The sequence below is a fragment of the Macadamia integrifolia genome, chromosome 8, assembly GCF_013358625.1.
Source record: "Macadamia integrifolia cultivar HAES 741 chromosome 8, SCU_Mint_v3, whole genome shotgun sequence".
NCBI classification, from domain to species: Eukaryota; Viridiplantae; Streptophyta; class Magnoliopsida; order Proteales; family Proteaceae; genus Macadamia; species Macadamia integrifolia.
In genome coordinates this window covers 5,151,052-5,166,601 of record NC_056564.1, presented here as the reverse complement: position 1 = coordinate 5,166,601, position 15,550 = coordinate 5,151,052, and the positions used below count along the sequence as shown (strand labels likewise).

Here is a 15,550-nt window from a genome sequence, read left to right as displayed (position 1 = left end):
CAGAAATACTCAGATCATGCCAAAGTGTTCATCTTGACACGACCTCATTGGTTGATTTAATTAAGAAAAATCTCAAGAAACATTTTAGGAGAAAATAAAGACTCCCAACCAAACAGAATGCAGGTATGTGCCAGGCACAAAAAAAGGGCTATTCTGCTAAGATTTTGTGATCTCATCGTGAAAACCCATGATGTGATAGGTAACAAACATGCGCCTCTATGCTATTGGTGGATTAACTTTCATTCACAATTACGATTCTAGTTATAGTGAGTTTGACATAATTTTAATCTTCCAAATAAAATCACAAACGAGGGACTCGGAATGCAGAATCTACAATTATGAGTTGAATACAATACACTAAGAATGCAGGAAAGACCTGTGAAACCAGATCCTGTATTTTTCTCTTTCCAAGAAGTTGATTGCTTGCTTCTATTCCATGGCTTGAAGTCCCTCTTGGTGTTGTTGCGTCAGATGCAGGAGTATCAGGCTGTAATCCAGTCAAACTAAACGATTTCTGGACAGTGGGTCCTGACATCCTTGGAGAGTGTTGCTGCTGTTGCAAAGGTTGTTGTAGATGTAGGTGTTGGTGTTGTTGTGGTTGTGGCGGTGGTTGTGGCTGTGGCTGTGACTGTGATTGTGGCTGTGGCTGTGGTTGTTGTTCTTGCTGCTGCAGTTGCTGTGTGCCCAGCTGTGGCGGCTGCTGAATTAGTGGTGATATTTGTTGCGGGTTCAAAGCCATGGATTTTTGAATCATTTGAGGCGATGAAGCAAGTTGTTGTTGCAGGAAAGCCTGTCTCTGCTGTTGCTGTAGATGGTACGAAGGAGAGCCTGGAGCAGAAACTGATGGTTGCATTTGCTTCAACCACGGCTGCTGCAATAAGGTATTTTGCATCAAAGCCGATTGCCCATTTTGACCCAATCCAGATAATTGTGGGTTCATGGAAGCAAGTGAGGATGTCCTTGGAAGGCTTTGAGCCTGTAGCTTCTATATATAAAAGGATCATCAGAAACATACATCCAAAAACTGTAATAATATATTATGTGATTCATTGACTTTATTTCAACAATATCACTTTAGATAGATTGGAATGGCTAAACAGGATTCTCGTAGCTGACCTATCTAGTTGGGATAAGGTTTAGCAAATTAGTTCAGTTGGGTTGTATTGACTACATTCAACACTGCAAACAAAAAGGGGAATAATAGAGGCTACCAAATCAAGGAGGGCAGAAGGATACAAACACAAGATCTGGAACAACCAAGAGAACTGAGGACAATATTAATAATGACTTCTTACTAGCGACTGTCCAGTGTTTGAAAAAAAAAATGGAGAAAAGTTTTTGTAGGTAGCTTAGTGCTCCAGCAAACAAACTGCTACAAGAATTGGTTCAAGCTATAACACGGGTTTGTTCTAACAACACAAAAGCCATTTTAAGATCATTAACTCTTTGAACAAACATATTTCTTTCAGATATTTGGATAAAAATCCTAGAATCAGTTCTGGGGCACCTCAGCCAGCCGAACATCCCAACTTGGAGATTAGCTCCCCAATTTGGGAAGTCCATGTCCCCCAAAATATAAGGCTCTGTGCATGTAAGTTGACCAAGGAAAGGTAAACAGTGGTAATTTACCAAAATAGGAGAATGAGTTGGTTCATACCGAGTCTTCCCACAAGTGTGCATTTGGCAGAGGTGGAATCCATTGACTATTTATTCCACTAATGCCACTTTGCTATAGGAATGGCAAGATTTCCCCATGCTGTTTAATCTAGACTAAATTTTTCCTTTTGGATATTGCTTTCCTGATGAGACATTTAGCAGGTAGATCATTTTCCCAGAAAGAGAAAATTTCAACAGCAATGTTGATGGGGACATCAAGACGTACAGCCAAAGGAAGAAGAAAACCCAACCTTCTTTGTGGTTGGAGGATTAGGAGGAAGAAAAAAAGAAAGAAAATGAAGGCTCGGTCCAACCTTCCCAGCGCTGGATCGAGTCCTCTCTTTCCTTTCTTTGCCAAGATTGTGTGGCTCCCCACCAAATCTGATATGTAATTTTAATTCCTAGGATTTTGCCAAGATTGTGTGGCCCCCACCAAATCTGATATGTTAGTAGTTTTATTTCCTAGGATTTTGTTTATTTAGGTCATTGAGTTAAGTAGGAAACTAAATAACATTCCTATTTGTTTTTTTTAGGAAACTTCTTTATTTCTGGGATTACGTTCCTAGATTAGCCTTTTCTTTTTAGTAATTATCCTATTATTTATGTAAGGCCATTGGCCACAATGAAAATTAATGAATGAAGAATATTGAAGGCAAAACAGCCCCCAAACCCCCCCCCCACGATTTCTCTTTCTCTCCCCTCTCCCTTTTCTCATCTCTCACTCTCGGTCTCCCTCTGTTTCACGCCTCCTCTCTCTCTCACGGCTCTCTCTCTCATTCTCCTTTCTCCCTTTCTCACCCTTCATCCTTCTCTTTTCTGTTTTCTGCCTTTCCTGTTGCTGCTGCCCTATTGTAGAAATTGTTCACCATCATTAGAGATTATCTCCATCGAGAAAACCCCAACTGGGTTGCTGCTGGAACTTCCCCAACAATCGGAATTGCTGTTCTTCATCAAGTAGGTTGGACTGAAACTCTTTATTTTGGAGGACTTCGGCTTCTTCTTTACTCCTCAAACCAGGACAGCAACAAGGTAACTACTTAAACTAAACCCCTCCCACCTCCATATAACCCTGTTACATGTTGCAGCCCATTAACATTGGAACCAGCCTATGCCCTTCTGCTTATGTCTATTTTTACCCATTGTTTTAAGACGTTTCGTCACTGTTATGTTTCCAAAACCTTTGCTGATTTTTCTATTTTAGTTGGCTGCTAGAGGACATTGATTGTTTGCATATCTTATTTGGTGTTTGGATTGATTTGTGCTGAACCTAACATTCGTATGACGTTTGTTCCCTTCCCCATATCCCCACTTGAAGCTTAAGTAAGAGTTTATGTGTTTTTCCGCCTAGATTATTATTGTTTTTTGCTACTTTGTTTATTAGTCTCATTATATTTTGCATGCTTAATCTTGTTTGCTGAGTTTCTTTTGTCCTATCTACCCAAGTCCCTTGAGTTAACCCTACCTAGTTAGTTAATCTTGTAGGAGACCTAGTCACCTAGGAACCCCCTACATCATCTTGGTATCAGAGCGATGGTTTGGTCTAGGTTTAGGGTAATTAGGTACTGTTGTCCCTTGTTTACATGTCTTACCTTTTGAGGTCTAGTCTCCATCACCATCTGTCCGTGGTCGAGTCTGAGCTAATAGAGCGATACCATAGATTAGAGGACACCCTTTTCTTTCTTAAGTTAGCGGGACCAAATAGCATTGGACGTTATTCACTCCAAAAGCATACACTTGAGAGGGAGATTTCTGACCTCAAGATTGAGAGGGCTAACTACCTATCTCAATTGGAGACTCTGAATAGACCTTGAGTCTTTGGTGGCAACCGTACCTTTGGCTGCCCATCTCTTTATGTCCACTCGTAGTGGTAAAGCATACCAGGATATGTCTGACCCCCTTAGCACCTCCACCCAGTCTGAGCAATTGGCTGAATTCATGAAAGCCGTTCAAGCCATACAAGAGACACAAGCTGTCCATCTCCAAGCCCTTACCGATAAGTTGGCTTCCCTCGAGACAAATGCCCAAAATCCTGATGGACGGCAAGGCCGTAACACAATTGGCACTGAACCTAGGGGCAGAGGCCCTAACCCTGAGGAAGTAAACGAAAATAACCAGACTGATGGTTATGACCAGATAGGGGATAACTTCCAAGGCCTAAGGCGTGGTAGGGATCAGGGTAGGGGTCGAGGCCCACCGCCAAGACGCCAAACCCAATATGGAGATGATGAGGACTATGAGCACCATGATAAGGGCTTTGATGTCAGACGGATGATTAAGGTAGATGCCCCTACCTACGATGGTCAGATTGATGCTAGGATCCTTCTGGATTGGATCAAGCAGATGGATAGGTACTTCGATTTCTATGATATGCCAGAGGAAGTCCGCTACCGATTTTCTAAGTTCAAGCTTATTGGAGCTGCCTAGGACTTCTGGACAGACCTAGAGTACCAGGAGGACCACCTAGAACTTGAGCCAATCACCACCTGGGTAGAGATGCAAGAGCGGCTCAAGAGGGAATTTTTGCCTATCACTTATAGGCTCCAGTTGTTGAATGAGATGAATACCTTGAAACAAAGGAAGTTGACTGTGACCGAATACATGAGCAAGTTCAATGAATTGAAAATTAGAAGCCGTATTCGGGAGGATGTTGAGCAGACACTATCCAGATTCCTTACCGGGCTCAACTCCGAAATTCAGTCTCGTATGGCACCCCACCTGGTGCGAGACGTTCCACAGGCCTTCAGGATAGCCTTTCAGGTGGAATCCTCCATGAGAACTTATTCTCAAAGGAAGAGCTTCCAAGCTAGGGAGTCCCAATTTAGAAAACCACCCCAAGGCTCAACTGGATTCCCAAAACCCCCTGCTACACACAGCGTCAATTTGACAACAAGGGTAAAGGAATTTTGGAAGAAGCACCCAAGAGTAGTGGGCAACAACAGTGCTTCAAGTGTCGTGGGTTTGGTCACTTCTCCAGAGAGTGTCCCAATAGGAATCTTTATGTAGGAGAACAGACCCCTGAAGAAAGTGATCAAGAGGGTTTTCAGGACCATGAGTATGAGGACTATAGACCAGATGAGACCATATCAGATGAGGACACCGAGGAGGCCGGTGACCTCAAGCTCGGCATTGTGCGTTGCATGGTCTTACAACCTAAGAGTAGCGATGATTGGCGACGAACTAATATTTTCATCACTTACACATGTCATCAGGGCAAGAACTGTCGCGTCGCCATAGACAGCGGGAGTTGCATGAATGTGGTCGTAAAGAGCTCTGTTGCTCGAATGGACCTCAAACCTGAACCCCACCCCAAGCCTTACAAGTTGCCTGGGTTGATCAGTCCACCATTCCCGTTAATCTGAGGTGTTTAGTTCCCCTACACTTTGTAGGATATGAGGATCGAGTGTGGTGTGATGTCCTAGAGATGGATGTTGCCCACATCATTCTAGATAGACCCTGGTTATATGACCGGGATGTCACCAATTACGGAAAGTCTAACACCTATGTCTTTGAGTTCAAAGGGAAGAAGATCAGACTGACCCCCAGTGCCCCTAGGGAAGTTAGGGTTCCAGAACACAAGGGAAGTACATCCAAACAAACCCCCACCAAAACACTCAACATTTTAAATCAACAACAATTTGAAGGAGAGTGTCACGAGTCAGGGGTGATTTATGCTCTAGTTGCCGTACAGAGTAATACCGATAGGTCACGCTTATTCACTGAGGCTCCTAGAGAAGTGCAACCTTTGTTGAGGAAATTCGAGAGGTTATTCCCTGAGGAACTACCTGATGAGTTACCACCTATGCGTGACATCCAGCACACTATTGACTTAGTTCCAGGATCCTCTCTCCCAAACTTACCCCATTACCGAATGAATCCCAAAGAACACGCCGAACTCAAACGGTAAGTAGATGAACTGTTGCAGAAGGGATTCATTAGGGAAAGCCTTAGCCCGTGTGCTATACCTGCCTTGCTCAAGCCAAAGAAAGATGGCACCTGGCGTATGTGTGTTGATAGTAGGGCCATCAATAAGATCACCATCAAGTATAGGTTCCCTATCTCTAGGCTTGATGACATGTTGGATATGATGGCCAACTCTTCGATCTTTTCGAAGATTGATCTCAAAAGCGGGTACCACCAGATTAGGGTTAGGCCTGGAGATGAGTGCAAGACAGCCGTCAAGACAAAGGTGGCCTCTTTGAGTGGTTAGTCATGCCTTTTGGCTTGTCAAATGCACCTAGCACCTTCATAAGGATAATGAATCAAGTGCTTCAACCATTCATTGGCAAGTTCCTTGTGGTTTACTTTGATGACATCCTCATCTATAGTAAGACCCTGTCTTCCCACTTGGATCACTTACAGAAGGTTTTTCATGTGCTCTTAAAAGAGAAACTCTATGTCAACCTTAAGAAGTGCACCTTCATAGTGATCAAGTCATCTTCCTGGGATTTTTTGCATCAGCTCAGGGAGTATTTGCTGACCCTGAGAAAGTGAAAGCGATTGTAGAGTGGCCTGAGCCAACTAACATTCATGAGGTACGAAGCTTTCATGGTTTAGCCACTTTCTACAGAAGATTCATCTACCGGTTTAGCTCCATTATGTCTCCTATCACCGATTGCATGAAAAAGGAGTTTCAATGGACCAAGAGCGCGACGAAGGCCTTTAATGAGATTAAAAAGCTTATGACTAAAGCTCCAGTCCTGCGCCTCCCAGATTTCTCTAAAGTCTTCGAAGTGAATTGTGATGCATCTGGAATTGGGATAGGTGGTGTCCTAGGACAAGAGGGCCACCCTATTGCCTATTTTAGTGAGAAGCTTAATGAAGCCAGGCAATGATATTCCACATACGACAAGGAATTCTATGCAGTTGTCCAATCATTGCGCTATTGGCGACATTACCTTTTACCGCAAGAATTCGTGCTATTCTCTGACCACCAAGCTCTGAGATACCTGAGTGCCCAAAAGAAGCTTAACCAGAGGCATGCCAAGTGGGTTGAGTTTCTCCAAGAGTACACTTTTGTACTTAAGCACAAACCTGGTGTCGAGAATACTACTGCGGATGCACTAAGCCGGGTGAATATATTCCTCATTCGCACCAATGCTAGGAGTCAGGCTAGTGTGCTACTCCAGGCAATGAGTGTAGAGGTTGTAGGGTTCGAGCGGGTCAAGGACCAATACCCCACCTATCCTGATTTTAGTGAGCCGTTCACTTCCTTGAGTGAAGACAACCCAGTCAACCGCTCGGACTACCTACTTAGGGAGGGCTTTCTTTTTAAAGGAAGCAAGTTGTGCATTCCCAGGACTTCACTCCGAGATTTCCTGATCTGGCAATTGCATGTTGGGGGAGTCGCTGGCCACTTCGATCGCGATAAGACTATCACCCTCGTTGAGGACCGATTCTTTTGGCCAGGACTGAAGAGGGATGTTGCTAGAGTTGTAAGTCAGTGCAGGACATGCCAGACCGCCAAACAACAAAAGCAAAACACGGATTTGTACACTCCCCTACCCATTCCCCATTCCCCTTGGCAGGACCTCAGCATGGACTTCGTGCTTGGTCTACCAAGAACTTCGAGAGGCCATAATTCTGTTTATGTGGTTGTTGACTGCTTCTCGAAGATGGCCCATTTCATCCCATGCTCTAAGACCTCCGATGCATCCATGGTAGCCAAACGTTTCTTTAATGAGGTTGTCAAGTACCATGGGTTACCCCTCACCACAGTGTCCGATAGGGATGTTAAGTTCACTAGTCATTTTTGGAGGACCCTATGGCGGATGATGGGCACGAAGCTCCGTTTCTCCTCCACTTTCCACCCGCAGACCGATGGCCAGACCGAGGTTGTCAATAGGAGCTTAGGGAATTTATTGCCTTGCCTCATAGGAGAGCACCTTACCAATTGGGATCGAGTCCTTAGCCAAGCTGAGTTTGCATATAATAGTTCTAAGAACCGTACCACTGGTCTGTCCCCCTTTGAGATCTGTTCAAGATACCAGCCTCGGGCACCCATAGACCTTATCTCAGTCGTGTCTAGTTCTAGGACCTCCCAGTCAGCCGAATCTTTTGCTCAGCATATACATGATTTGCATGCGGGTATAAGGAGACAGATAGCACTGAGCAATGAGCAATACAAATCGAAGGCAGATGTGCACAGAAGGCTACAAGAGTTTCAAAAGGGCGATATGGTGATAGTAAGAATCAAGCCGTAACGTTTTGTTAGGGGAAAAGCGAGCAAGCTACATGCTCGTAGCACAGGTCCGTTCAAGGTACTCAAGAGGATAGGTGCCAATGCGTATGTTCTTGATCTGCAAGCTAGCATGGAGATCAGCAATATTTTCAATGTTGAAGACCTAGTCCCATACCATGGTACCTCTACCTTTACCCCTTTCTATTCTGATGACCTTGAAGACTTCCCTTTCAACATTGATGAGACTTCTGAGCCAAGCCAACCACTTCCCCCCACCTCATTACCACTTGTGCCTAAGGTCACAAGAAGAACTGAAGAAGTTGAGGAAATCCTTGATGAGAGGATTATGTCCACACACACTGGAGGTTCTAGAGAGTTCTTGGTCAAGTGGCATGGACGTCTGGAAATTGACAACACCTGGATCACAATGCAAGAAGTCCAACAACTCAACCCATACCTACTTGAGTATTACATGAGCTTTAATTCACCGGAGGTGAATTCTTCCAAGCCGGGGAGAGTTGATGGGGACATCAAGACGTACAGCCGAAGGAAGAAGAAGACCCAACCTTCTTTGTGGTTGGAGGATTAGAAGGAGGAAGAAAAAAAGAAAGAAAATGAAGGCTCGGTCCAACCTTCCCAGCCCTGGATCGAGTCCTCTCTTTCCTTTCTTTGCCAAGATTGTGTGGCTCCCCACCAAATCTGATATGTAATTTTAATTCCTAGGATTTTGCCAAGATTGTGTGGCCCCCACCAAATCTGATATGTTAGTAGTTTTATTTCCTAGGATTTTGTTTATTTAGGTCATTGAGTTAAGTAGGAAACTAAATAACATTCCTATTTGTTTTTTTTAGGAAACTTCTTTATTTCTGGGATTACGTTCCTAGATTAGCCTTTTCTTTTTAGTAATTATCCTATTATTTATGTAAGGCCATTGGCCACAATGAAAATTAATGAATGAAGAATATTGAAGGCAAAACAGCCCCCAAACCCCCCCCCCCACGATTTCTCTTTCTCTCATCTCTCACTCTCGGTCTCCCTCTGTTTCACGCCTCCTCTCTCTCTCACGGCTCTCTCTCTCATTCTCCTTTCTCCCTTTCTCACCCTTCATCCTTCTCTTTTCTGTTTTCTGCCTTTCCTGTTGCTGCTGCCCTATTGTAGAAATTGTTCACCATCATTAGAGATTATCTCCATCGAGAAAACCCCAACTGGGTTGCTGCTGGAACTTCCCCAACAATCGGAATTGCTGTTCTTCATCAAGTAGGTTGGACTGAAACTCTTTATTTTGGAGGACTTCGACTTCTTCTTTACTCCTCAAACCAGGACAGCAACAAGGTAACTACTTAAACTAAACCCCTCCCACCTCCATATAACCCTGTTACATGTTGCAACCCATTAACATTGGAACCAGCCTATGCCCTTTTGCTTATGTCTATTTTTACCCATTGTTTTAAGACGTTTCGTCACTGTTATGTTTCCAAAACCTTTGCTGATTTTTCTATTTTAGTTGGCTGCTAGAGGACATTGATTGTTTGCATATCTTATTTGGTGTTTGGATTGATTTGTGCTGAACCTAACATTCGTATGACATTTGTTCCCTTCCCCATGTCCCCACTTGAAGCTTAAGTAAGAGTTTATGTGTTTTTCCGCCTAGATTATTATTGTTTTTTGCTACTTTGTTTATTAGTCTCATTCTATTTTGCATGCTTAATCTTATTTGCTGAGTTTCTTTTTGTCCTATCTACCCAAGTCCCTTGAGTTAACCCTACCTAGTTAGTTAATCTTGTAGGAGACCTAGTCACCTAGGAACCCCCTACATCAAATGTACTCTTATAGCAATAGTACGGCAAGGAGCACACATCAAGCAATTTCGTCAAACGCCAGATGGCCCAGATTATCAATTAGAGATGGAAGATGAGTTTTCTGTGCAGAGAGTGATGAAACCGATAGTCTATCATGAGTCTAAGATTCCACTATATCATGTTTGAGCAAAAGAGATTTTCTTATCCTTTATCAAGGTTTCCCTTCAATTTTCAATTGGATTTTGTGAGAATCTACTTTCTTGCCATAAATTCTGAAATTTCATCACTTGTCTTGGCTTGGTCATAAAATCATGATTTGATTTGGTATAAAGACGAAAATTTGAGAAATCAAATCTTCACTTGATTTGGCTAGGTTTGTCATTAAGTTGAATCCCGGTTCCAACCTTGACAATGATGGAAAAGGCTTTTCACCATCTGTCATTGGTCAGCCAAAGTTTTACCAACATTTGGAAAGCATCAAATGTCCCGATTGGTTTATTTTCAGCATCTACAGCCTTTCAATATCCTCAACAAATTGGAAAACTTCAATTTCTTAATATTTCACTTTCTTATCCGAATGTGTCAATTTTTCCCCATTACTATAATATCTTCTCTTTCCAATATTTATGTTTTATATTACAAGTTAAATAACTAATCATAGCATCTCAAAAACCTTCTTATTTCTCTTTTCATATCCTTTAAAGAATCTTAGAAAGCCTCCTTGGGAAGAACTTACTAGCTTAGACATGGTATCTTAGATGGCAGATAAGATCCATGTGCTGTTTACATCATCCTCTCATCGGTTGTCAAATGTTTCAGCCCCACAGGCACACAAGCAGTCAAACAAATAACAACCCCCTTCCCAAAAAAGGAGAAAAAGAATAGCCACTTCTTTTTTTTTTTTTTTTCAAAACTTCAAACTCCACCACCAGTGCAGGGTAAGGTGTAGCCTGATGTAGTATGACATATTTTAGATGTGACAAATCCGGAGGCGGAGAATCACCTATCAGATTGGATAATTTTGATCCACATGTCATCCCTCTATGTGGCTACACAAGGGATATCAAGTAGCAAAGTGAATGAAATGATTGGAGTAATGAACACTTCCTTGCATTTGACTTCAAATGTTCAACCATCATGGGAACCATGCCTGAATTATGGCAACTTTATAATATCTAGTCGAAAGTGGAGAGGTTGAAGGATATGGTAATCAGCAATCTAGATGTGAAACTAGCTTCTAGCATTTAACGACGAAGAGGATTGCAGGAATTTCAAAGGAGAAGAAGCAGCTCAACTAGAAACTACTTCAAATAAATAGCTTGAAAATTGAACAAGAAGTGAAATATTTTTTTTTTGGATAGGTAGGCCCCATGGACAATTGAACTTATTACCTCTTAACTTTGAGGTGTTGGTCTTTGCCAACTAGCTACCCCCTTGGGGTAAAGAAGTGAAATATTAGAATCAGTAACTCCAGAAGGAAAAAGTAACTACTAAATTCTTGCCACCAAAAAATATAAATAAATCAAGGATGAACAAAACTAAGAACTCCACAATTGAAAATAAAGAAAAGCTATCAAAAGTGGAATTTATACCTGAGCAGAGGTAAGCAAAGTTTGTTGCGACAATTGTTGAAGTCTCATTTGCCCTTGGTTCATCCGCTGTTGAGCATAGGAAAGAGACCCATTCGCTCTTAGCTGTGCACTCAGACCAAGTGACCCCATCATTCCCACTGCCTGCATTCCTTGCAATGGCTGACCAGGATTAATACCTGGATGAAATTGGGATCCTTGGACTAAACCTGTCTTCTTCCTCGTCTGCATCCAGAATTTATTTTCCATTAAACAGATGCACATTTTGAAGAGATCAGGAGTAATTATTGGTGAATGCTAGGATAACGAAAAATAATAGACTAAGTGAATGTATGAAGGCGATGATGATGATGATGATGATGATACTGGGAAGGAAGATTTGGAAGGATAGAACCAGAAATAAATCATTTGAGTACAACCAGAGGTAATATAAGGTAAAGTGGGCTGGGTCATCCTTGTGCAGCAAAGACCAATTGAATGCACCACTGAAAATGATTATGGTTCAACTTGGAGGGATTAGATGGAAGGTCAAAGAATTTCTTCTGCTGAAACAGTGAGAAAAGAGATGGTGTTCATCAGTTTAAAAAGCCAACATTGCATTAATAGAATGTATGATGTAGCAGATTCCAAGTACACTTGGGTAAGGTTCCTTCATTCAGCAGACTTGACTTGAGTTGGTAGACATTGTCATTTATCAAATGGAGAAGAAAATTAACGTAACGAGCAGGAAGCAAATCTAAAGCATAAAAATTATAATAATTAATGATCACGTACATGGGCATACAGATATGGAAGTAGAGGCACAACCACCTATTCAATCCTAAACCAATAATTTACTAATTAAGCAAACAGAATAATTCAACCAAATTCAGCTCACATACCTGAGCGAGCAACTGCGGCTGCAAATTGAACTGATCAGCTTGTCCTGACAGCATGGGCAGCTGACCACCAACCTGAGAGCCCTGCCCAATCAACGCCGACCGCGTCAAACCGCCACTACCCATTTGCTGCTGCTGCTGCTGTTGAAGGTGTGAACCACCAAAATTCAGCTGCCCATAAATTCCCCCTTGTGGTCGCATCCCACTAGCAGCTGCACCAAGTTGTTGCTGCTGCTGCTGCTGGATCTGATTCATCCGTGACATCGACGCTGATCTCTGCAGACTCTGCTGGATTTGAAAATTCGAAGGGGAAACCAAATTCTGCTGCTGCAATTGCTGTTGTGGTTGCTGTTGTTGTTTCTTCTGGTAATCTAATCCAACTCCGGGGTTCATAATCTGCTGTTGTGAAGGGGTTAATGTAGATTGACCAACACCGGCTGCAGCAGCAGAAGCAGTTTGGGTTAGCGGAAGTTGAGGTGATGAAATTTGTGAGATTTCCATCGAAGGAGAAGGAGAGAAGTACGACGGTGAAGGGAGAGTTGGGTTTGACGGGTTCTGAGGAATCGAATCAATCACATTCGCCGATTGAACAGGCATTGGGGAAGACGACGGATTTTCTGCCATTCTCTCTGACAAATTCTGCATTCAAGAATCGAAAACAAGAAACTATGGCATTGCGATTGGCGAGAGAGAGCCAGGAAGCAAGAGAAATTCAAACGAGCAGTTGAGGCCTTGCGGAAGAAAAGAAGAAAATTTATACGTTTTGGGCGTTCCTTCTCTTGGAGTGTCGCAAAGTCGAAAGGAGACCCGGAGCGAGAGGAATGCTGTATTGCTCAAGTATTGATCAGTTTAATATATTTTTCTTACCAAAAATAAGAACAGTTACAGTTTAATAAATTAAATTATTGACACCCCCCTGATGTTTTTGACAATTTTAAAATTTTCTCTAAACTTCTTAAAATGCTTCGGACCTCCCTACTGTTTTTCCTATAGTTAAATTACACCAATTACTTATTACTCCATCTACTTCCCAACATAAAACCAGGGGAATGAGATCCTCTCAGGTCTCAGGTGCACCCAGTGTGCATTGGAGGCCATGGATGAGTGCCTAAGTGTTTCTAGTCATCTGATGCGCACTAGAGCAGATCCAGGTCCAAAATTGAGTAGTCATTAGAGCGAGTCTAGCTCCCCTTCTCACATGATGATCTTTACATGAGATCTCATCATTCATGAGGTATTAAACAAGTCAATAACGCATTATCTCTTAGGCAATGGGATCCCATGAGGAGCTAATTCAGACTGCACTAGAGTCGTAAGTGGTTGGCAAACCCATACACACCTCCTTAGGGACATTCAAACAACTCGTTAATAGTTTGGCTTCGGATTGAACTGATAGATACATAAAACTGAGTTAACCCAACCAAAACAATATTGAACTTGTGAGACCCAAGAATACAGTAGGTACCAGACCCACCTAAGAGATCGGTGAGGTGTTCCCACTAAAAATATGACAAGTACTAGGGGGTTTGGGAGATCGGTGATGGTGTACAAACTTTAGTCCCACATTACATAGGGAGATTATTGGGCTAGTTAATAACCTCTAGCCTCCTTAACATGACACAACACGTTTTAAAGTCTTGAGCCCTATGGATCAATAAGGATAATATTGTGCAAGGTTAATAGGCCTGAGAGATCGATGAGATCTACGGTAAGTACCAGGGGGCTTGGGAGATTGGTCACTCATCACTTGCTATGTCGTAAACATGAATGGAACAGGGGTTGTCAAATAGTCGGTTTTGGTTTGGTATTAGAATAAGAGCAACATAATTGGTTAGGACCAAAACCAAATAATAAGAGAACCGGCCCTAAACCCTAAAACTAAACCTTTTATTCTTATCAGGCGGGTCGGTTTTTTATCTCTTATTTCGGTCTGTCGGTCTTTAATCAGTCCTGAACCAGTTATGGACTTCAAAATTTTAAGGCTTCTTTTCTTTCTGGCCCTTTTTTTTTTTCCTTGTGAAATAGACTTTAAAATTTAAGGCTGTGGGCTCATAGTTCATAATATATGACTTTTATAAAATGAGAATAGCCATGGCGGCGTGGCCCATGAACTCTGGATTGGGCTAAGTTTCCCCGCCTCACTATTGGACCATCATTACACTCCTAATTCCCACTAAAAAGTCCAAATTTTAGCCTTGTGTTGGGCTTGTCAACTCGTATGTTAGGCTAGTGTTCGAAATCCTAGCCCCAGGTTGGGCCAGCATTAGGTTAAGGTTAAAGTTGGCCCAGCCTGGATATGTGTGCGTATATAATATTAAAACCATTAAGTAGGTATAGATATATTAAGGTAAAGAATATTGTAAAACAATAATCCTATTGCATCTTAAGGCCCTATTCAACATAAACAAATAAAATCATTCTAAACCAATTATTAGGGTTTGGCTTGTTTAAAATCAGGAATGGTTCTCTCTCTCTCTCTCTCTCTCTCTCTCTCTCTCTCTCTCTCTCTCTCTCTCTATATATATATATATATATATATTTTTTTTTTCTTTGAAGGGTGTTACAGGAATAGTTTCAGAATTCTGATCATAGTGATCTGGATCAATATTAGTCGAGACCAGTCCTGAGATTGATCCCGAGTTTTAAGACCTTAGTTCAATGAAATTATGACAGGTGTTTTTCTTCAACTGATACCAAATGAAGGATTTTTTTATGTATCTGTGAAAATAAAACATTTAAAAAAATACAATTCTACTCTTTTGGTATTAAGGTTGGGACTAAGTCGAGTTGAGTTAGATGGACTAAGTAACTAAATAGTCTGAGCTAGGGTTTGCAAATCCTAGCTCGATCTCAAGTTGGGGTGGGACTGGATTGAAGCTTTGAGCCCCGGGTTTGGACCTAGTTTGCCAGCAACCAAGCAAGCCTTCCCAACTTGCACCCTCCCTACCTTACGCCAAAAAAAATTATGAGGAATTTAGTAATTATAGATAGGGCCAAAGGCATCGCCTAAGTAGCATATAACCACATCGGTTAGAAACTTTCAATCATTGAAGGGGATAGATAAGCTCCATTAGAATTTAGATAACACTTCTCAAGGCAAATAGGGTGGAGTATGAATTCTGACTATAATTAATGGTCAAACCAATTGAAGGGTCAGGATTATCAGTTGCACAATAATTTTGACCTTTTCTGATGCTCTATAGTCAAAGTTCATGAATCCAGTGGAATTGACTCTTCTAAAATGCCATGTCACTGGGTCCCTCCAAATAATGTGGGACCCACGAACCAAACAACCAACCAAAGCATGACTGGAGGATGTGGAGGCCCCACTTTGTTTATAAAACAAATGCGGAATGCCGCAGCTGCGCTCTCGAGTCTGCGCCTAATAACGCCCACAGCCCAGTAGAGGAACCGCTGCGCGTACCAGGTCTTTTCCAGGGTTTGGTTCAT

The 15,550-nt window shown here is 42.2% G+C and overlaps 1 protein-coding gene across 1 annotated transcript; it reads right to left on the bottom strand.

Annotated features, from left to right (window-relative positions):
• Positions 1 to 156: 156 nt before the first annotated feature.
• LOC122085874 (transcription initiation factor TFIID subunit 12b-like) lies at positions 157 to 12,943 on the bottom strand. Its single transcript, XM_042654472.1, has 3 exons — positions 12,104 to 12,943; positions 11,226 to 11,447; positions 157 to 985 (listed from the first exon to the last, which is right to left on the bottom strand). Exons 1-3 carry the CDS (start codon positions 12,743 to 12,745, stop codon positions 302 to 304), a joined length of 1,548 nt encoding a protein of 515 aa, XP_042510406.1. The 5' UTR covers positions 12,746 to 12,943; the 3' UTR covers positions 157 to 301.
• Positions 12,944 to 15,550: the final 2,607 nt, after the last annotated feature.

Coding starts and splice junctions, on each gene's coding strand:
- LOC122085874 (XM_042654472.1), bottom strand. CDS start 12,745: ATGCAGAATTTGTCAGAGAGAATGGCAGAAAATCCGTCGTCTTCCCCA. Junction 11,448..12,103: donor AGCCGCAGTTGCTCGCTCAG/GTATGTGAGCTG, acceptor TTCTGGATGCAG/ACGAGGAAGAAGACAGGTTT. Junction 986..11,225: donor CTTTGCTTACCTCTGCTCAG/GTATAAATTCCA, acceptor TTTTATATATAG/AAGCTACAGGCTCAAAGCCT.